This window comes from Copadichromis virginalis, linkage group LG6 (genome assembly GCF_057382275.1).
Source record: "Copadichromis virginalis isolate Kocher_CV1m ecotype Utaka linkage group LG6, C_Virginalis_male_GT1.1, whole genome shotgun sequence".
In the NCBI taxonomy this organism is placed as follows: domain Eukaryota; kingdom Metazoa; phylum Chordata; class Actinopteri; order Cichliformes; family Cichlidae; genus Copadichromis; species Copadichromis virginalis.
The window spans coordinates 7,113,486-7,136,106 of NC_140623.1; the positions used below are offsets into that span (position 1 = coordinate 7,113,486).

General features: G+C 45.6%; 1 protein-coding gene across 3 annotated transcripts; it reads left to right on the plus strand.

The window, feature by feature from the left end:
* Positions 1 to 48: 48 nt before the first annotated feature.
* On the plus strand, positions 49 to 21,719 carry pex6 (peroxisomal biogenesis factor 6). Of its 3 annotated transcripts, none has more exons than XM_085458415.1 (18): positions 49 to 599; positions 1,141 to 1,746; positions 2,831 to 3,000; positions 3,089 to 3,172; positions 5,142 to 5,247; positions 6,967 to 7,088; positions 7,243 to 7,348; positions 7,491 to 7,693; positions 7,973 to 8,159; positions 8,439 to 8,515; positions 9,209 to 9,326; positions 9,775 to 9,980; positions 10,081 to 10,142; positions 10,528 to 10,636; positions 11,860 to 11,976; positions 18,001 to 18,078; positions 18,365 to 18,504; positions 21,425 to 21,719. In XM_085458415.1, the coding sequence occupies exons 1-18, from the start codon at positions 78 to 80 to the stop codon at positions 21,559 to 21,561; spliced, it is 3,150 nt and encodes a 1,049-aa protein (XP_085314541.1). In that variant the 5' UTR covers positions 49 to 77; the 3' UTR covers positions 21,562 to 21,719. The 3 variants fall into 3 exon arrangements, with proteins under 3 accessions (XP_085314541.1, XP_085314542.1, XP_085314543.1); XM_085458416.1 differs by having other exon boundaries at positions 7,246 to 7,348; XM_085458417.1 differs by lacking the exons at positions 11,860 to 11,976; positions 18,001 to 18,078; positions 18,365 to 18,504; positions 21,425 to 21,719 and having other exon boundaries at positions 10,448 to 10,636.
* The last annotated feature ends 902 nt before the right edge of the window (positions 21,720 to 22,621 follow it).

Here is a 22,621-nt window from a genome sequence, read left to right on the forward strand (position 1 = left end):
AGTTCCTCTACTCGTCCGCTGGGTCGCAGTATTAAGAAGAAACGAAGAAGAAGCAGAGGGACCGAAGAAGATTAGTTATGGCGGTTCAGGTTGAGCTGAGTTATTTGGAGACTTTCCCGTCTCACCTCAGTCCTCTGGATGTTTTGATGTTAAAACCACACTTGGACCGTGTCTTCCTAAATGACACGGATCCGCCGACCGTCCTCTTCACTCCTCAGGGGCCTCAGAGCTCCGGCAGGACGGGCATTTTACTGCGTGTTCAGCAAACTACCGAAGAAGAGACGGCCGACGGAGTGACCTGTCCTACAGCCAACACGGAGTCAGCGCCACGGGTTCGGCTCTTTGCCAGCCGGCTCTTCCTGCGGCACCACGGGCTCCAGCAGTTCAGAGGTACCGGAACCGTCCGAGCTGTGGAGCCCGTCAGCCTGGACAGAGTCGTAGTTGGAGCCCGCAGCAGGCAGAGCCTCCGCCTGGCTGGATCGGAGCAGTTCACCGACAGGTTGCTGGAACTCTGCCGCCCGGGACATTGGCTGCTGGCTCGGCAAGGAGACCCGCTGCTGCTCCCCCGACATACAATCCTGGGAGAAGACCCAGGACAGGTGATGTTCAGAGTCAGATCGATTTAGAATCCCACCGTGAAGAAAAGCTGTAAACATCATTTCTGTTTTCAACTGATAATGTTTGTTTTAGCTAGCAACAAACGTGCCCGTGTTTATGTTACTTCCACAGTGCATGTTAGCCTAACGTGCTTTATGTTTGACTCGTGTTGTGATGCTTGTTGCTTTAGATTCACACGTCATGTTAGTAAGAAGAGGATGGAAAAGGCCCTTTATTTACTTACACTTGTAAATGTTAGAATTCTGGTGAAATCATTTTGAGGCCCTCTCGCCCGCCCTTTAATATTTTAAACACAATGCGCTCATCTGGATCTTTGATAGTCTGATGTTTATGTGGCAGCTGAAGACAAAGACGCATGTTATTTGTTTTGTTCAAAGCTCTAAATTCAGCGATTCACTGATTCTAATAATCGCAGTGAATCATTTTCCACTGAGCAGCTTCTTGTTACAGCTCTGAAATAAATATATGATGGAGGTATGAGAATACAGACTGATTTGCTTCTGTTTTCTGTTCATGGTGCAGCATCAGCTGTTGGAGCTGCTGGTGCTGGAGTGCAGTCCTGTAAAACAGGGCAGGATCACAGCTGATACCTCTCTGGTTCTGACAGATTGCTGGGATTCAGTCACCCCCCCACCCTGCAGGCCACTCAGACTCTGTGTGTCAGACTTTGCTCATTACGCTGACGGCCTTTGTGCTGGCCCATGTCTGCTTGATAACAGGAGCGTGCTGGATTCTGGGTTCCCAGGTGTCCCGTGTCCACTGCTATGCAGAGTGGAAGTTCGGGTAATGGACACCCAGCGATGGCTCGAGCTCAAAGAACAATATGGGGTAGCCGTGGACCTGCACAGCTGTGTGTTTGTGACCAAACAGCTGCTTCTCAGACTGGGGCTTTTCAACCAGGAGTGGGTACGGCTGTCGAAGCTCGGCGAATCCAGAGGACCCACAGGAGAGGGCGATGTCACGGGGGGCATCTGCAGAGAGAGGCTGGTCTCTGTGGTGGTGATGGATCTGCCACCAAGTCCAGAACTACAGAGCCATGACGACCTGGGCCTCATATCACCTCCTCTGTGGTTCAACATGACTGGAGGAGAAGTGATCCCTGTAAACAGCTTTATGCTCAGGATGAAGGTGCTTCAACACACTCTGCAAACATTTCAGTAAACGAGCAACTGTAACCAGATAACAGATTAGCTAGCCATCTGCACAGTGGGCGTTTTGTGCTGTGGGTGGACTGCACCTGGTGGCAGTCGTCCTTGCTCTGCTCTGTAGCCTCGATGAGCAAACTAGTTGAATGTAGAGAAGCTCACCAGCTCACAGCGAGTCTTCAGAGCAGAAGAAATGTCACCAGCTGCAGCCAAGGAGTGCATTGCTGTGAGGAGGTAGTTAAATCATGTCAGGAACACAACACCTAAACAGTAAGCCCATACACTAATCCAAGACTGAGAGAGCCAGGCTGACTTTCAGAGTAAGTGCACGGTAACTCCCAGTAAATCAGTTTTATTCTTGGTTGCCCCGTCGTCACACGTCTGTGCCCACGGGCCCGTTGTTCTCGAATTGGTCCGCACTTTAGAAAAAAGTAGGTAAGAGTATGAACCAATCAGGGTTTGCTTCCTGTCATTAACCTTTTGCTCACCCTTACCAGACATGGGCCACAAACAGTATGTTCGACTTGGAAACGTGTTTGGAAAACTATAAGCACAGCCACCAGCTGGATCCAGCAGAGTCGGATAAATAAACTACTGCACAGCTGTGAGCAAGTCTGTTTCTTCACATACATTCGAATATCAGGTTTTTAAATGACTTTACATTTTTAACGCTCAGCGGGTGCTCACAGAGGAATCAGCTGTCTGACGGACTGCATTAGTGCCAATGTTCACCAGTTGCTCTTTTTGTACAGGTCTGATTGATGATCCATTAATCTGGAAGAGTTTCTTCTATTCCAGGATTCCAAATTCATTCAAATAAAGTGTCAGTGCAACAGGAAAAAACTGTCGCCAGCAGGCATTGTATATTTGTTGAAGACTCATATTTGATCAGTTAAACGATTTTGATCCTTCTTCTTAAAGTTATCCAGTGTTGTGCACTTCACACCATAAATATCCTGAATTTGAACCCAGGACCTTCTCGCTGTGAAGCAAAAAAAAAAGGTTTCATCCCATCAGCAAACCTTCAGTGTTTGGTTTTTTTGTTTCTGTCTCTCGTCTGGTCTCAGAGGTGGGACCCCCCTCCTCCACAACCCAGTGGTTGTCGCTCTGACACGTTCTGCCGCTCGGCTTCTCCACCGTATGCCAGCGAGCTCCACATCCAGCTGGTCACCTCTCCATCCTACAACAACCTGGGCTGCTATGACAACCTGCTGGCTCAACATTTCTGCACGCCCAGGTTGACTGATGCATCCAAACAGTGTCCTTAACATGTAGAAAGAAAGCAGCACTGTTTTACTCCAGCAGTTTGTCTGGGCTCGTTTCAGGCTGGTGTCACCAGGAGACGTTCTGACCGTTCCAGCTGGAAACCATCCAGACCTGCTCGAGACCCCCCCTGAAGGGATCCACAGGTGCTGCTTATTACTGGTTAATAAGACAAGTCTTTATGCTCATTACCTAAATCAGATCAGTGTTTCTTAGGAGCACTTGTTTTGTTCAAGATAAAAACTTTTGAAAAAATAATTCAAACATTTTAATAAATGAAATATCAGACGAGGTTTCTCAGAGAATACTGTTAAATGTCAGAACATTGGTGGTTGGGTTCATTTACATTTATAGAGAAGCAAATTGAGCCTAATAGATCAAAAACCACTCTCTTTTTTTTTTTTTTTTTTTTTTGCCGCCTGTCCCATTTGGTTCTTTAGCCATCAGAATTGTTGTCTGAAGACCAACAAGGATACCCAATGGATTTACTTTGCCAAATGGATCTTCGTGGCATTGCCGTATTGGTCCATTTGGTCGATCTTTGTTTTTATTATTTATTATATTTTATTTTCAGATGTTACAGACGGGACAGACATGAGTGAGGGATAGGAAAGGGAGAAAGAAAGAGGAAGGAAAGGAAAAACAGAAGGGGAGAGGGACAGTGAGAAAGGGGGGGAGAAAAAAAATAAAAATCTCCTGGATCACCTGTTGAGAGAGGAATAGAAGACAAGCAAAAAAAACAAAGCAACATACTAAACACAACACCATCGCATTAATCTAGCTAAGTGTAAACAGCAGTAAATACTAAATATTCAATGTTGTTGTGCAGCACGCAGGACAGATGTGCTTCGAGGTAGCAGCCAAGAAGGGTGTAATTTGGGTCTACGAGCAGTGAACACCCATGTGTGCATACCTGTGTGGATCAGCGCGCTTGTATTCCAAAGGTTTCTCCATGTAATGATCTGCTAGAGGGTGTGGGGGGGGCCACAGCCCCGTCCTCCAGGGTGTGAAGCAGGTATGGAGGAGATCAAAACTCCAGACATCCAGAGGCCCCCAGAACACAAGAGACCAAGGAAGACCAACAGAGGGGCAGCCGTGCCACTGTCCCAGAAAGAGCTGAGGAGAGTCCCAGATGAGGGCTCACTCAGCAGCCGCGGAGCAGAAGCCAGGGGGAGTTGCAGTGACGCGCCCGTGAGCTCCGCCGGCCGCCAGCCGTGCCTGAGTGACCGAGCCCCAGGCTGAGAGGCCGGGGGCACCCCACCTCCGAAGTGGTCCGAGCGAGCCCCAGGTTCCAGGCCCCGATAAGCGGCCGCCAAGGAGTGAGCCGGTGTGTACCTGGACGCCCACCCCCAGACACAAAGAACCACCAACGCACCGACACCTGAGGGAGTCCGCCACCGGCAGGGGAAGTGGTGGTGGGGGGAGATAGGCCTCCAAACCTTGGAGGGCCTGAGGTGTCCCCAGAGAGGTGGCGCCTGATACCCAACCTGACATATAGACACAGACATACAGGCACACACAGATACAAACATCCATTCCCCCCCTCATGCTCTCATATGCACTCACTCCACACTCAACCAACGTGGAGACAGACATAAAGAGACGCTGTACACACGATCACACTCCCCAAGCGTACTCTACACTCAAAAACCACTCTCAGGCTGTAAGTTTCTAAATTAATGTTGGAATCATCCACAATAATCATTTTGTCTGAGCTGAGCTCTAAACAATAGGCCGAAAAATCCTGAGAAATCAGATAAATTCAATTGAATTCTGAATTCTCGTCGGCACACAGGCTGAGGAGCAGGAGTGGCTGCAATCTCCTACTACAGCTTATTAAGCAACCAAAGACCCAGACTGTTAATGTGTGGATTCGTTTAGGCCATCATAATCATCAGATTGCTGTAAGAGTAAATCAACAAAGCTCAGAAGAGAGAAAACTAATGTTTAAAAATCCACATTTAACTGTTTTATTCTTTGGTGCAGTGGAGGATGCTGTGTGTTCTTTGGAGGGCTCCAGAGACGCTGCAGTTAGAAACTGTTTACTGCCGTAGCTAATGCACTGCATCACTGTCTGACTGTTCAGTGAAAAATGTGTCCTCTGAACGTCTTCAGGTGTCCGGTGCTGTTCTTCAGGGTGCAGAAGGTATGCTCATCTGCAGGAAGAGAAGAAGGAGGAGGAGCTTACTTGGCCAGCAGACAGCGTACCTCGCTCTATATGGTGAGCAGTGACCGCTAACCTCAGTCATTCTTCTTTATTTCATTTCCTCTGTGCGCTCCAAACATGCGGTATGTTGTTGGATCCAGAGACTTTGATTTTGGCCTCATCTGACCAGACCAGTGTTTCACAGGCTCGTCTAAATGTTCTTCAGCAAACTTAAAACACGCTTTGTCTGCAGCTATGGAGTCCTGTGTGGTAAGCGCACATGCAGGTCAGGGTGGTTGAGTGCACTGATGCACCTGCTGGTCCTAAGCCTTTCTGTAGCTCTGCACATGTCGGCCCCTCGGACAACTCTCAGTAATTCTTTTCACTCTGTCTGAAATCCTGAGGGCAGCAGCTGGTCGAGGCCAGTTCACGGGGAGCTGATGTTCTGGTCTCCAGCAGTTTAGAAATTCTTCTGTAAGCGATGCCATCAGTATGTTTGCAACAATAAGGCTGTGAAGTACGATCGTTTCTTGTGTGACACTTTGGTAATGACACACCTTTTTATAGGCTATCAGTTGGGACTGAACCCGCTGATATGTGCACTGAGTGTTGCTTTCTGATTACTGATCGGGTTCAGCTGGCGCCTGTTTGCAGCTCCCTTTCTTCATGTGTTCAGTACTGTGTCCCTGTGGCATTTATGGACATCTATGGTTTGATTTCTTTGCATGTGTGGATTTAATTAGTAGTTGTCGACATTTGTTGAAAATTTCATGCAGCAGCACTTCTACACATCCGTTTAGTTGGTGATGTGTTCAACACTTATTTTGGATACGCTGCCAGTGAAACTGGGTTACTGGTGTTCATGAATGATTGTGTGACTACTGGTTCAAGTAGCATTCATGGGTGGCTGTAGCTCAGGAGGTGTAGGGCAGGTCGCCTACTGATCGGAAAGTTGGTGGTTCAATCCCTGGCTCCACAAAGTATCCTCGGGCAAGATACTAACCCCAAGTTGCTCCCCGATGATTGGAGTGTGGATGTGTGTGGATGTAGTTAGAAAGCACTCAGTTTAGAGTGAATGGGTGTGATTGTGTGAATGCGGCGTGTTGTATTTGAGGACTCCGGGAGAGTAGAAAAGCGCTCTATAAGAATCCGTCTGTGTACCATTCATTTTGAAGTGCACAGGGTTGGACTGTCTGCTCAGATGCAGCTGAATGCTGTGAAGCTGGTGAATACCTCAGTGTAACACATCCTGTAAAAGCTTTCTTCTGATATGGTTTAGTGACCATGTCAGCCAGCTGATCTCAATGCTTTACTTAAACCGTTGAATAAACCCATTTTTAGCTCACTGGGTTGGAGTCCGACCCGCTTCCCTCCCTGTGTCCCTGCCTTCCTGTCTGTCCAATGAAGGCTTTTCCCAAAGTGTCAGACAGCAGCTTAGCTGTGTCTGAGGGCGCTAGCTCAGGGGAGCCCTGACTCACAATAGATGCACTTTTTCTTTATTTGATCTCATTTCCATCTTCAGTGTTTTGTTGGCATGTTTCCTGTCTTTGTAGTTTTTCTTTCCTTCTCATTTTGTTATTATTTTTGCCCCTCGTTCGTGTGTGTGTCTTTCACGTCCTCTGTGCCTGCACTGCCTTATCTCGGGGGTAACAGGGTTGCAGGCACTGTTGATTTATCACAGCGAGTAAATGAGACTGTTTGTTTGCAGGGATCCTGCTCACAGTGCAGTCTTTTCTAAATCTAAGCTGTTGTTAGTCAGCGTTGTTGCTCTGACAGCTTCCCCCATCTCCTCAGGGAACATCTATAAACAGCCCCGTCCCATGTTCTCTCGTGGAGGGAGCAGCTCTGTCTCCTCCAGGCCTTAACAAGACTGTGGAGCTCCTCATCGACACCATCCTGCCTCACCTGCAGCACAGGTAACCGACCTGTCTGCTCCGATTTACAACATCAGGCAGTGAAAAATACAACTCAATAGGACCTGAGCTTGAAGTTCACATAAACAAACCTAGTTCAGTAACAGAGGGATGCATGATGGCACACTGCTGATGTTGGCTGCATGTCTGCTCGCAGCAGCTCTCTGTCTGGTTGCACGGTCCTCCTTCACGGTGCTGCAGGAAGTGGAAAGATGGCAGCAGTGAGGGCAGCAAGTGGCAGACTAAACCTCCACCTGCTGAAGGTACAACAGCTGTGCTCAAGGTTTAGAGTGATAAGATAATTAGACACCAGCACATTCTTCATGATTCCTCTCTGCAGGAGAATATTTTGTCTTTAAATAAAAGGCAACGTATTGTTTGGCTGCTGTTGTTCCTCGTTTGCAGGTAGACTGTGTGAGCCTGTGCGCTGACAGTCCTGCAGCCTCTGAGGTAAAGCTGGCGTCAGTGTTTCAGAGGGCCGAGGCCCTGCAGCCCTGCGTTCTGCTGCTCAGGAACCTGCAGCTCGTCCTCAGATCACGAGGGGCTGCCGAGAGCGACTGCAGGGTCCAGGCAAAGCTCTGCCAGCTGCTCAGCTGCGCCCCCACCAGGTCAGTGACTGCCTCTAACCCTCATTCAATACACTGGTCTAGCTCATCGAGTAGGTGATCATGTTGATGAAATGAGCTTTCCTTTTATTACCTCCCCTACCTGTAAACCACGCACCACTACAGGAGCGCAGAGTATGACTCGGCGCCACACCAACAGCTGCACTTTCACTCGGCTCTGCTTCCGAGCAGCAGAGACTTGAAGTGTTGTTAGTCAAACTGGAAGTCTCCTGTGTGAGCCACGGCTCAGAATATAATCAAATGTCTCTGGTTATCTTTCAGTGTGGTGATGGTGGCAACTGTCTGCAAAGTTCGAGATTTGCCTGCAGGCATCATGGCAGCGTTTGTCCATCAGGTAGCAATAGAGAGTCCAACTGAAGAGCAGCGGCGTGCCATGCTGTCCAGCCTGAGCAGAGACCTGCACTTAGGGAAGGACGTCAACTTGGAGAACCTCTCCAGACTCACCACAGTGAGTAATGACATCGACTCTACTCACACCACCACTGGGGCAGAATGAACTGTTAAAGCTCAGGCGTTCAGGTGACAACATGTTAGGCAGCTGTGTTGGTCCAAATCTGTAAAGCTACTCTGGGGGAGGCTTCAGGTTGTTTCTAACCATGAAGCCAAAAAGCTTCTTCTAGCTGCTCCCGTGTTCAGGAGTTGCCACAGCTGGCTGGATTTGGATGCTGGTTGCCCTTCCCGAGTGTGGTTCCTGTTTCAGTCCACATGTTCTTCCTCTGCTCCACAGGGTTTCGTGTTGGGGGACCTCAGTGCTTTGCTGGTTGAGGCTGGTAGAGCTGCCTACAGGAGGTTGATCCACAGCTGGTGAGAATAACTATGTCTTACAGGACAAGATTACCTTCTAGTCCAGATCAAATGTGTCATACTTCATCACCTGTAGTCTATAACCGAGTCTCTGAAACATGTTGGTTTTGAAGGTTGTGGTCCTGGAAACAGCGAGGTGGTGGGGTTTTTAAACGCTGAAGCTCGGTGCTCTCAGCTTCTTGGTTTTTGTGTCTGAAGCTCTAATTCAGTATGGAAAGCTTGAATGCTCCCCTCTCAGGTCTCGACTGAACATCCTTCTGCCTCCTGGAAAAAGGTGTAGACCGGGGTGGGGGACTCCAGGCGTCGAGGGCCGCAGGTTTTAGATCTCACCCTGGGTCAACACACCTGAATCACATGATTAGTTCATTGCCAGGCCTCTGGAGAACTTGAGGACATGCTGAGGACACCGGCTCTCGAGGCCTGGAGTTCCCCACCCCTGGTGTAGAACCCTCAGAGAGCTTCTTCTCCACAGCACCATATCTCCCTCACCCCTGCATACCTCGTGCTTAAAGAACTGTGGAGACAACAGTTGGTACAGTGCTGCTTTGTAAATTTTTGCCTCTTACGTATCCTGTTGTCTGTGTCTTAAATACGGCTGTTCTATGCTGTAGGTTACCGCCCACTGTTGTTGTGTGAATACTTGATCGTCTCACTGAACAGCCTGTAGTTCCGTCTTTATTGTTGTTTGTGCAGTGGTGCTCGGCAGCAGGAGGATCTGTGCTCCAGCGGAGTGACCATCCTGAACCAGGACTTCACCTCTGCTCTGGAGATCCTGCAGGACATCCTGTCCAAGGCCATCGGGGCCCCGAAGGTGACCAAAGACTAAAAGACCGTTATATTTCCATTTTTGCTGTCGTTGTTGTTAGTGCCCCTAATAAGGCCACACACACACAAGTTGTTGTGCATGAATGGTTGTCTGTGGCAGACTGTGGTGGAGCCGACCAAAGCGGCGGAATAACCTTTACTCCGTTTTTAGAAATTCAAGTCCATGTTTGGAAAAATGAACTGACACAACAGGCAGTGATCTTTGTTTGTGTAAACATAATATTCATTATTTACAAAAAAGTGAATATAACAGTAAAGACTTCTGTGTGTCATCGGGTTGTTTGTTTACAGTGAGAGTGGAGAGTTGTGTTTAAGTCACTCCTGTTGTATAGATACTGTGTGTGTGTGTCACAGGTGCAGCTTAATAAATTGGAAAGAAGCAGCTGTTTCTTGTTTCACCACGTTGTTGTCCTTTGTGTCCGTGTTGTGAGTAGATACCTAATGTGCGCTGGGAGGATGTCGGCGGTCTCCAGCATGTGAAGAAGGAGATCCTAGACACGGTTCAGCTTCCTTTGCAGTGTCCTCAGCTCTTGTCTCTGGATCTGAACCGGACTGGAATCCTGCTGTGTGGACCACCAGGGACAGGAAAGACTCTGTTGGCCAAAGCTGTGGCTACTGAGTGCTCCATGACTTTCCTCAGGTAGATTTCGTTCCACTTCATAGGAATGAAACAGGCAGAAAGGCGTCACGCTGGAAAGAATCAGCATTTGTTCACTGACACTGTTACTTCTGTCTTTTAGTGTCAAAGGTCCAGAGCTCATCAACATGTACGTGGGTCAGAGTGAAGAAAACATCAGAGAAGGTGTTTCTTAGTCTTTACATTCAACCATATTTGTTTTGGTAATGTTGTTAGTTTCAAGCTAACGTCTGAGACTGAAAACTCACCGAGTTACTATAAAGCCACATTATTGTTTGTCTTGGAACATTGTTTCATTTTAACATGGCAGAGTGCCTGGACAGTGCCGCTCCTTCTTTAAGCCATTACCGAAAAAATTGAAGTTTATTTTTTAAAATGGCTCACTGTAAAAAACAAACAAACTGTCGTCTCTTCCTGTTTGTTCTTTTTTGTTTTGCTGCATTTACAGTGAATAATATTCTTGTTCCCAGAAACGTATCACCCAGAGTTAAATTGGAACACATTTTTAAGTAAATGTTATATTTTTGTACGTGATGTGGATTGCCATCAGTTTTCCACAGAGCACGCTCAGCAGCTCCCTGCGTCATCTTCTTTGACGAGCTAGACTCTCTGGCTCCCAGCAGAGGGCGCAGTGGAGACTCTGGAGGGGTGATGGACAGGTGTGTGCACGCCTTCATTTTTATTTTGTTTGATTATTTATAATATTTGTTGTTTCTGATTTTTCTTTTTCTTTCTTTTTTTTTTGTTCAAAAGAAATGAATCTTTTTCATTATTGGGAAGCACTATGGCACCTTGACTGAGAGAGAGGGCTGCCACGATTGGTCGACTAGTCACGATTACGTCGGCTATCAAAATCGTCGACGACTGATTTAATAGTCGACGCGTCGTTTGAAGCTTTGTAAGATCCCAAAAGCAGGAATAAGTAGTAGGATTTAAGAGTGTAATAACAGACTGAAACAGAAGATGGCAGCACTGCATGTACAAGGATGCCAGCTGCCGTTAAACACCAAAGAAGAAGAAACTGTGTCCCAGAATTCATAGCGCAGCCCTGCTCAGTTTCCAACAATGGCGGCAGCTAGTTAGTTTTAATATTACTCTTATTATTCTTTCTGGGTCACAAAATAAACATTTAACATATTTTCAGGCGAGAATGTAGCTGTGTAAACCTCAAATATCTGCTCAGTTTATCAGGACACCGCATATTTTCAAAAGCGCTCCGACGTTTTCGGAGACCTCTGTTACCCACTAGCTCGATAGCTAGCCGGGGGCTAGGCTCACTAGAGCCGTGAGAACACCGGCTCTAGTGACACCGGCTGTTTTCAAACCCACCGCCGTCTTTCGCTACTCAGGTTAAACATGATATATGAGTCACTTAGATAACTTAAAAATGTTATTGTTTGGCTTTTTTTAGTATTTTATTTGTTCCTGAGTAAATCGGTTTGGCTGAGATTAAAGTTATAGTTTTTACACAGCTGAATAAACGTCAAGCAGACAGCTGATTATCAGAAGTGTGAGATGCTCCAGAATTTACTCCGGTGTCCTGTTATATTTTAGATAGCAAGGAGTTTATTAAACTTCACCGAAACAATCTGCAAACTTCATCAAAATTTAATAAACTATCATCTTGTCTTTATTTTTAGTTAGCACTGACCATAAACACTTAAAGCTGTAAGCTAATGATAGTTATATAAGAGCAGATGCTGCTGGTGCAATAAGCTGTACGTTTTACGTCCAATGGATGATGATGATCTGATTAGTTGACTAATCGCAAAAATAATCGGTGACTATCAAAACAATCGTTTGTGGCAGCCCTACTGAGAGACATAATTTACTGTGCTCAGCTCTTGTACCATCGATAAATTTTACTTGCCTTCTTGTACAGAGTTGTGTCTCAGCTGTTGGCTGAGCTTGATGCGCTGCACTCATCTGGTGGGGTTTTTGTAATCGGAGCCACAAATCGTCCAGACCTGCTGGACCAGTCACTGCTCAGACCTGGCAGGTCAGCGCTCTCACTCACTCACACACAGTTATGTTTACATCACTTCACAGGGTGTTGTGCTGGCTCCAAAAACAAATCAGTTCTTAATGAACCACAGAATTACCTTGCTGCTTAGTTGATGAGTTTTTGTTTGCAATTCCTAGATTCAAGACTTCTTCAATAAAGCAATTCTGGTTCCCTTTCAGTGGTTTCACTCGGCACAACACATAAGCATCCTCCCCCTTCTATTTAGCTCTGTTGTCTGCCGCCTTGAAGTTAGCTTAACTGCCCCTGTTGGTGTTGGCCTCCAATGCACAGTTGGTGCATAGGATGCCCGTGGAGCGATAAGTTCGAGTTTTCCTTAGCGTTTTGGAATGGACACCAAATCAAAGCAAGCAAGGCAGAAATCTTCTGTTTGCCCCTGTCCTCAGGGGTGCGGTTTCTCTTTGCACGACAGGGACCAGCACGATGCGTGCCCCGTCTGCCTTGAGATTGTCCACGCTATGAGAGCATTGATGGAGCCGAAGCCTGTTATTTTGTCACTAGCTCCGGCGCTCGAGGCTGGAAAGACAGGTGGTGTTTGTGGGGAAAGTGCTGGGACATACGGTTGTCGCACTCCATGACCCTCTCCAATCTGAGTCTGGGGCCCCGGCTTCATCCGAGTCATGAGCTCCGTCACTATGTTCCGGATGTACCAGGAGCTCAGATTGCTGGTTCCTGATGACAGCCCGCTGGGACCTCACCCTGCGAGTCTTGAACAAATATTTACAAAGGTACAAGTTGAAGATGCTAACAATCAGCTTTTGAATGCAGTCGGCCTGGAAGATTGTTTCAAACCAACTGATCTAATAGATGCTTATTTTCATGTGGCTATACACCCGAACCACAGGCAGTTTCTGAGGTTGGATTCGAGGGCGTAGGCTATGAATACCTGGCGCTGCCATTCCGGTTGTCTCTCGCTCCTCGCACTTTCACAAAATGTGCCGAGGCAGCATTGGCATTCCTCAGAGAGGGAGGCATTTGCATCTTAGCTTATGTAGATGACTGGGCTCTTGTAGCTTGCTCCAGAGAGTAGGTGGCGACACAGCTGCCTCTGGTTCTGTCAAATATTCAGGCACTGGGTTTCTCTGTGAACTTTCAAAGAGCTTGCTAGTTCAGAGTCAGCACATTTCTTTCCTCGGTTTGGAAATATGCTTGCTTTCCAGCTGTGCACGTTTGTCAGCTGCATTTCATTGCTGATTTACTCTATGATCACTGTAGTGCCACTTGAATTGTTAAAGATGAGAGCGTTTCAGTGCTGCATCTTGCATGCTAGCTCTTGGTCCTGTAGGGAGCTGGGGTGCTGCATCAGGGTATTGTTTCACAAGGTGGTGTCCACAGATGCTTCCCTAAGGGGGTGGGGAGCACTGTGTGAGGGCACATCAGTGAGAGGGATCTGGACCACAGCCCAGTGTGATCTGTGCATCAACCACTAAGAGCTGCTAGCAGTGTTCTTGGCTCTCAAGCATTTTAATTCAATTCAATTTTATTTACACAGCGCCAAATCACAACAACAGTCTCCTCAAGGCGCTTTATATTGTAAGGTAGACCCTACAATAATACATACAGAGAAAAACCCAACAATCATATGACCCCCTATGACCAGCACTTTGGTGACAGTGGGAAGGAAAAACTCCCTTTTAACAGGAAGAAACCTCCAGCAGAACCAGGCTCAGGGAGGGGCGGGGCCATCTGCTGCGACCGGCAGATGGCCGGTGATGATATGCATAAATGGGAGCTCATTTCTGTCCAGTTCTGAGGGGCCAGCATGTCCTAGTCAGTGCAAACAAATCAACAGAGGTCTCTTACATAAACAGGGAGGGAGGAAGACGCTCCCTTCCCCTGTTGAATCTGTCTTACTCTCTACTGTTATGGTGCAGTGTTCGTTTTATGTCTCTGAGAGCCGCTTATGTTATGGGCCATTTGAACCTGGGGCCAGACCTTCTCTCCACAGGGGGTCCTCTGGTGAGGGAATGGAGGTTCCACCCTTTTGATAGTGGCCCAGATTTGGGATCTGTTTGGCAAGGCGCAAATTGCACCAATCATTTTGCCTCCAGGGTAAACACTCACTGCCCCCTGTTCTTCTCCATAATTGACCACATTGCACCCTTGGGCATGGACGTGCAAGCGCACCAATGGCCAGACGTGCTCCTGTATGCATTCCTCTCGATATCTCCAGTTCTAGAGAGAGCCTCACCAGTGTCTTTCTCTGATTCTAGTGGCCCCTTGGTGGCCCACAAGGTCATGGTATGCAGAGATAATTGGTCTGCTGGCAGTGAGTCCTTGGCAGCTTCCTCTCCACAGGGACCTCCTCTCACCTGTGATTCACCCACACCCGGATCTGTGGTGCCTTCATGCTTACCTGGTCAATCTTGATTGCTACCGCAGCGTCCACTAGAGGCTGGTACCCTCACAAATAGCAGGCCTTGGAGCGAGACTGCCACACTCTCCAATTCCAGTGCTCTGTTGTGGATGTGTTGACATTCCTGCAGGAGCTGCTGGATGAGGCCCTTTCATTTTCTACAGTTAAGGTTTATTTAGTAGCTATATCTGCTTGTCATATTGACTTTGACAGGGTGACACCAGGTGCACATGCCCTCGCCATACGTTCTTTAAAAGGGGTTTGCCGGCTGAGACCTGTGGTTAGGTTAATCTGCTCTTATTGCACCTACTGCTCTTGCACTTCTGATTAGATGCAGAATTTATTTCGATACCCTGTATTTGTACATGTGTCATGACAATAAAGTTTAAGTACAGTGTCCCTGCAGGGGACTTGTCTTTGGTGCTGGAGCGCCCCCTTTTTTGAACCCATTAGGTCTTGGATATGAAATATTATATAATATGCTTCTCGCTTTGGCAAAGCGAGTGGGTGACCTTCATCGTCTGCCTGTGCATCCCTCCTGCACACAGTTCTCTCCTGATTGTGCCCGAATGCTGCCCATTTTCCCACGGTCATTCCTGCAGCTTCTAGCTCTATGGACATTGAGTGGCTGAGCTTTTGCTCCCCTCCTCTTGCGTCTGAGGAGCAGAGAAGGATGCTTTCTTTTTGTCCGGTGCGTGTGCTATGTACCTACATTTGGTCCACTCAAAACATGCGTTAATGTGACCAGTGTTTGTCTGCTTCGCTAAGGGGGGCTCTGTCTAAACCAGAGGTGGGACCAAGTCATTGTTTTGCAAGTCTCAAGTAAGTCTCAAGTCTTTATCCTCAAGTCTCAAGTCAAGTCTCAAGTAATGTCAGGCAAGTCAGAGTCGAGTCTCAAGTCACTGGTGTAAAAGTCCAAGTAAAGTCACAAGTCTGAAACTTTGAATTTCAAGTCCTTTCGAGTCTTTAAAAAAAACAACGAAAAAATAATGTTGCAGTTATGCTAAATGTAAATATTAGACCATGTAATTTTTAAATCTGTGTTTTTCTCAACACATGCTCAACGTCACTGCAACAAGCCCAGGTACAGTTTACCGCCGGATGGGTGCAGGACCTTGAAATGCACCGTGTAGAACGAAAGACCATCGTACGTATCATAAGTTTACCAGTCTCACAAATCGTCTTCATAAATACAGATTCGTTAACCGTTTATTAATATAATCTTTGAGCTCAACGGTAATTAATTAGTAGTGGAAATAATTTCTGGTAGCATCACAGAAATGTAGCAGTGACAATAATACTGTATGCTGTAATCGTACTGGGCAATTAGTGATACAAAACAACTGTTTTATCCTGTGAATAAAAGTATATGTTTTTGTCAATGTACCATAATAACAGAGGCGAAACGCAATATTGTGTCAGGACAATTCACTATTTATGCACAATAAATAAAGGAGCATAGCGCGACAATTTCTGTTCAGCGCCAGACTTGCTTGTAACCTATATCACCAATTATGTTATGAAAATGACGTATTAACTACTAAAAAACACTGACCTTTGTGTAAATGCTTGGAGCAGACTAACCTGTGAGCTGGAGTGTTCTGGGACGTTATATTTGATCTTTGAATGGCTGCAATCCAGGCCATCCGTCGCGTCTTTGTTACTTCGGAAACACGGCTCGAACAATTTCTCTTCAACGACGTAATCCGATAACAACCGATCTCTTTACCCGTCGGCTTCCCGTGGCTGTCATGCGACCGGCTATTGCAGTTAATAATACAACAGCTTCTTGACATTTTTGTGTTTCTTTTTATCGCTGTGTAACTGATTTCAATTGAAAGCCTGCGTGCGCTAGTACCGCTTGCCACGAGTTCCCAGAATCCTTTGCGGTTCTACCCGTGAATGACGTCACATTTTCAATCTCTATATAATATGCATGTTAAATTTTATATTTGGGGTAAAATATCAAGTCTTTTCAAGTAAACCGGTTCAAGTTCAAGAGACTGAGGAGGAGCTTCTTCCCGCAGGCGATACGGTCTCTCAATCACACCACCACACAGTACTGACCCACACATATGGTTCTTACACACACACTGGACTTTCTGGACTTTGGTTTTGCACAACACTGGTCACTATATTCTTCATTTCCGGTTAATACTTGTACAGCTGCTGTTATTGTGTATATATTTATTTATATTTATATTTCTTCATACATTCTTATATAGTTCTATATTGTGTATTTTGTTGTACAGTTATTTTATTTTCAACTTTAATTTATATATTTTATCTTATTCTCCCAGTTAAATTTACCCTTCATTCTAATTTGTGTTGTACAGTTATTTCATTTTTAACCTTAATTTATATTTTATTCCTTCCTAGTTAAATTTACCCTTTTTAATTTTTCATATTTATTTCCTATCTTATTCATAGCCTTTTCCTTTTTTGTTTTCTTTAGGTCACGAGCAGTTGTCCAAGCATTTCACTGCATATCGTACTGTGTATGACTGTGTACGTGACAAATAAAATTTGAATTTGAATTTGAAGTCCAATTCAAGTCCCAGGTCATTAGTGTAAAAGTCCAAGTCAAGTCACAAGTCTTAGAACATTTTTTCAAGTCAAGTCACAAGTCTTAGAACATTTTTTCAAGTCTAAAGTCATAAAATTTCTGACTCGAGTCCAAGTCATGTGACTCGAGTCCACACCTCTGGTCTAAACCAGGGGTGGGCAACATCAGGCCTTGAGGGCCGGTGTCCTGCAGTTTTAGATATCATCCTAGGGCAACTTCTGTTCCCTGAAGGAGAGGAACGAGGTACAACACAACATTGCCCTGCCGCACAGCTTGGCTCGGTGAAGAGCGACTATCGAACTGATGGATGACTGTGATGACACGGGGTATATATGTAGGCGGGGCCGTGCGCATGTCATCGCGGGCCATCCGCTTTAAAGGTGTGAATAAAGGTTTCTTCAGCCAGGGCACGTGGGAGCGTAATATCAAATACTTATGTATTGTACTAGGGCTGTGCGATATGACCAAAATCTCATATCCTGATATTAAGACGTCTATCGTCCCAATAACGATATAAATCACAAACATGTAACATTTTCTGTAAATCCTGTGAACCTCGGGCAGCTCGACTTGTGTGAAGTGTTTCCAGCTGCGCGTCCTGTAGCTGGAGGCGAGTGTTTTAACGATGCATGAAACGATACATTTTTAGTCATAAGTTGTAACGGCGCCGTTTCTTTGAGTATTTATTACACGGCGTGCTGCGGGGAAAAGCCTGTTCTAACGTTTGAGTCTAAGGTTTATTTTTTAGCACCTGACGGCTCTTTTTGCTTCTCATTCATAAACTCTCTGCATCTTTCACGTGATTCAGTTTATTTTGAAAAGTCTAAACAGGATCGTGTCACTAGCGTGTCACGTGCGACACCACGAAACAAACGATAGCGTAAAATGAAACGACAGACGTTTTTATATCGTCATCCGATATATATCGTTACATCGAACAGCCCCATGTTGTACCTCGTTCCTCTCCTTCGGGGAACAGCAGTTATAGATATAACATTATGTTTCATTTGGAATCAATTAGACAGATTTCTCTGATTTCAGTGTGTGTCTGAACCTCTCCTGGACTTTGTCTTCTTAGGTTTGATAAGCTGGTCTACATGGGAATCAATGAGGATCGTGTTTCCCAGCTGCAGGTTTTTCAGGCCATCCTCAGAAAGTAAGAACAGCACTTCCTGCGAAGGCCGGGCCTTTACACAAGCTGCAAAAAGCTAGGCACAAAAAACAGCCATCGAGCTTTTTTTCTCCAACATTTTTCATTCTGATATGTTTCATTAAATACTTTGGTCTTCACAGCTTCAGTACAGAGAACCTGTCATCGGATTAAAGTAAAATTATGAAATTATGAGCATGAGAAATTTGTGTTTACGTAGCATCAGTCCATTTAAATGGTAAGTACTATACTTTAACTTCATCTTTTAAAATGAGCTTTTTCTTGGTTCCAGATTTCAGTTAGACCCTGCTGTGAATCTCCAAGAGGTGGTGGACTGCTGCCCTGCTCACATGACCGGTGCTGACCTATACGCTCTTTGTTCAGATGCCACGATGGCAGCCATCAAGAGGAAGATCTCTCTCATCAGTGACGGTGAGGAAACCTGATTCATTCTGATTCATTGAAAGGACTAGATGTTACAATCCCTGATGATGCATTGCTTAAGCGATGACTACTATGAGGAAAGGCAGCCCGAAGCTTTTTCAGGGGGACACATTGTCAGCTGTGTGCCTCAACTTCACAGGGTGTTTCGGCCTTTTGTCACAAATATTTTACTCTTAGCTTCCTTGGTTAGGTGTAGGGATTAGAAATCTGATCTAGAGTATTATATGTAAATTATTAACATTTTTTTTTGTGATCAACATTTTATTGATTTAAAACGGGGAGGGGGGGTACAGACATATACAGCACAACTGTAAACTGCAGTAGCAAAGCAAACATTGGTCACAAGGCATAGGGACAGCAAAGAACAAACACAAAGTCAAAACCAGTTATTGCCTGTTCCAGGAGGAAGAGGATGTGAATCCAGCGAACAACATTTTGCATTTTATTTGTTTTAAGGAGATTTCAGAGGTATCATAAGGAGACAAAGACCAGGATTGGGAATATAAAAAAACTTCCAGCACCTCAGATAACACAGAGTTCACAAAGACCCAAAAATTGGATACAACAGGACCGTCCCAAAACGTGCAAGAACGAGCCTGGTGACGAATCATTGCAGATGTGACAGTGATACGTAGCCTGTAGTTTCATCTGGAACCTCCTACAGGGTGTAATGTATGTTCTGTGTATGGTTTTCAATTGATGCGCCAGGTTCTTAGAAGTCAAACTCAGATTAGACCACACTGTATCCCAGTCTACATTAACCTGTAGTCCTCCCAGTTCCCTGACCCAAATAGATTCAATGGGCAGGGGCTTTATACCCTGTTCAGCTAATTTGTTGTAGAATTTGGAAACAGAAGGTCTGCCAGAGTTAGGCAAGATCCATTCCAGCATGGGATGAGAGGGAAGAGGAGAGTCCCAGGGGACACCATATGCTTTTAAAGCTGATCTGAGCTGCAGATACACGAAGTAAGAAGAAAAACGTGTCCTTAAGTCCTGAAATGAACGAAGGCCTTGGGCGTTGAATAGATCATCAAAAAGGTTTATCCCGAGTGAGAACCAAGAGGGTTGAACAAATGGTTGGTGATATATTTGGAGGGCTGATGAAGACAACACAATGTCAGGATCCCAAATCTCATGGAGTCAGTCGAGGGAAGTGACCCAATTACTTTCTTGGGGAAGTTTATTCCCAAGATTGTGGAACTATTGGTTTGGTCTGTCACTGTGATAACGGTCTTTTCTTTCTGATTTCATTTTTATTTTAATTATATCTTCTAACCTGTTGTTGCCTTTACCCATGAACTTAACTTTCATTTTTGGGAAAGTAATAAATAATGCAGATTTTATCGTTATTACTGTTGATTTGTTTACTCAGACCTTCTCTGTCACTTTTTAACCGGATCTCGAGGGAAGGAAGTCCCTTTTAGCACAGTTGCATTAGCAGATTTGTCTGAAGCTGGTTTTTCTCTTTGCTCCAGAAGAGTTATACACAGGGCTCTCCCCGTCTGCTCTCTGTAATATGTTGACATTTCTATTGTTTTTGCAGGTCTTGTCCTTCTAACAGGGTTTTCCAGTCAACTGTTCATTCTTCTGCTGCTGATAAGTGTAATGGGGTTGTGAGATTTTCCATTGTAATCTACAGTTCAAATTGTTGGGCTGACAACGGTGGTAGAATAGCTGTGCAAAAACTCAAACTGATTTGTGGTCAGCTAGTACTGCTGGGCCTCTCAGGCTTTAAACTTGTTATATGTGCTCTGATGGATCATACACTGTATAGATTATTAACAGAGTCTTTGCAAGCGTGGTCAAACAACAATAGCAATAGTAGATTGCTGCTGCCTGTTAAATCCTAGTGTTTACCCACCTATCATTAAGACATAAATCCAACTCAAGAATTGACTTCAGTTTTGTGTCTAGTTGTTTGTTCCACGAAATCTGAGGTGAATCACGTAGGCTTTACTCTCCCTGACTGTGAAGCAGGGACTGCTCCGTACACTACACCTCATCGAAACACCACCTAACTGTGCGATGAGCTCTTTGGGAAGCCCCGGTCGGTGTCTCTGAATCCAACCACAGACGACTTCAACCCCGACCTCCTCTTGCCGCCTTTTATTGAAAACAGTTACAGTGCACACAAGCAGCACCCATTGTAAAATCCCCCTATGGTCACAAAAGGTTAAAATTGTGTGTGTGTGTGTGTGTGTGTGTGTGTGTGTGTGTGTGTGTGTGTGTTTTGGGTGTGTGTGTGTGTGTGTGTGTGTGTGTGTGTGTGTGTGTGGGTGCGTGTTTTGGGGGTGCGTGTTTTGGGGGTGCGTTTGTGTGACTTCCTGCTCACCAAAGGCTAATCTCCCCCCCGTGTATGGCTTAACCCCTCTAACAGTCTCACAAAACACAAACACAGGTGAGGTCATAAAGGCAGGAAGTAAAACATCCTCACTAAATAAGAAACAGAACCCTCACATAGGATGTGTCCCTGTAATGAAACACTACAGCCTCCCCCACCCACAGGCTGGGGAGGTCAACAGAAACAAAAGAATGTCTTTGATCATGCTGCTTGAACTAAGACTTACAAATTTAAGTAACACAATGACAACATTTAACAATTTGATTTGTGTAAAAACAACAAAAATGTGATCACAAAAGATACACTTCCTGTTCCTCTTTCTGTGCTTGTTATTTGTAGTAAACACTGATGGACTATATGTATAGAAAAGTCTGAGTGCAGCTGCAGTCTGCCAGCTGAAAGTTGTGCCCGTTAACAGCTGATTCTGCTGGTCTGACAAAAATGATGCAAAAAGATCCCTGTTCCACATCTTTAAACTTTTGAACAGGCGGTGAGATCGGCGCGACTTGTCTGCTCTTCTCCCTTCAAACCTTTTACCCTCTGCATCCCTTCCTCTCTCCCTGTCAGGTCTAGACTCTGAAGACTCTCCTGTCCTCCTCTCTACTGAGGATTTCTCCACTGCTTTAGAAAACTTCAAGTCATCAGTTTCTGATGAGGAGCTCCTGCGATACAAAGACATTCAACAAAAACTCGCTGCAAAGTAGAAACACACAGACATCTGTTCGTCATGGGGCTGACAGATGTTCAACAGTTTCATTTAAATCACCTCAGAAACATCACTGCTGTACAATACTGCACGGCAATGTAAATCATTTAAACAGAAGTTGGTAATATATTTAATTAATAAAGACACTAATGAAAAGTGGTTTGTCTGTCTCTGTGTTAGCCGTGTGACCCTGGACCGTCAGTCTGTCCCGGGTGTACCCGGCCTCTCGCAGCCTGTAGGCTCACTGTGACCCTGGACTGGCTGGATGAAAACTGGTGTAGAATTTCACTGTGTTTGGTGGAGCTGCCATCATCATTTGTAATTGGCACATAAGCGGGGCGTCGGAACGATCTGGAGTCGTGTTTCAGCACCTTCAGTAAATCTGAGCGGCAGCTTAATGCTGTTAAGGAAGATCTTTCTATTTCTGTGCTGGAGCCATGGTTCCACCTGCAACGCTCGCCACACAGCCTGCTTTCCTTCTCGTGTCTGTCATGCATGTAAGCATGCATAGGTCAAAGTTACAGCCAGTGTTTTTCTACACGTAACTACCATGAACAAAGCTGCTGATACCATAAACTCCCACAAAAGAAGAATCAGCAGCAGACACAATCTGTTGGACCTTTTTGTCAGCCATGTTAGTGATACTCATAGTTCCCCAAGTGCAACATTATACTTTTACTTTAAACTTTATCCTTTTTCCTTTTCTGGACAGGGAGGAACGCTGGTTTGAGGGCGGAGTCAAGGGAGGCCATTTACGTGAAAAGAGAAAGGCCCCATCCTCCATTCAGAGATGGCCTAAGGGTCCATCTGTCACCATCTTACATGCTGTGATTGCAGCCATTCAGCTCTCTGTGAATGAGACTCATGGCCGTTGATCAGTGAGCGTTGTTCAGTGGTCTTGAGAATTTGCATATTAATGATCATAAACTGACCTCCCAGCCCATTGTTCCGTCAGTGCTGCTGGTTTCAGTCATTATGCAGATGTTTACAAGGTTGGAAACCTGCAGTCAGCTGAGACTGAAGAAGGCAGTTGGATGAGTGACAAAACATTTCTCCCA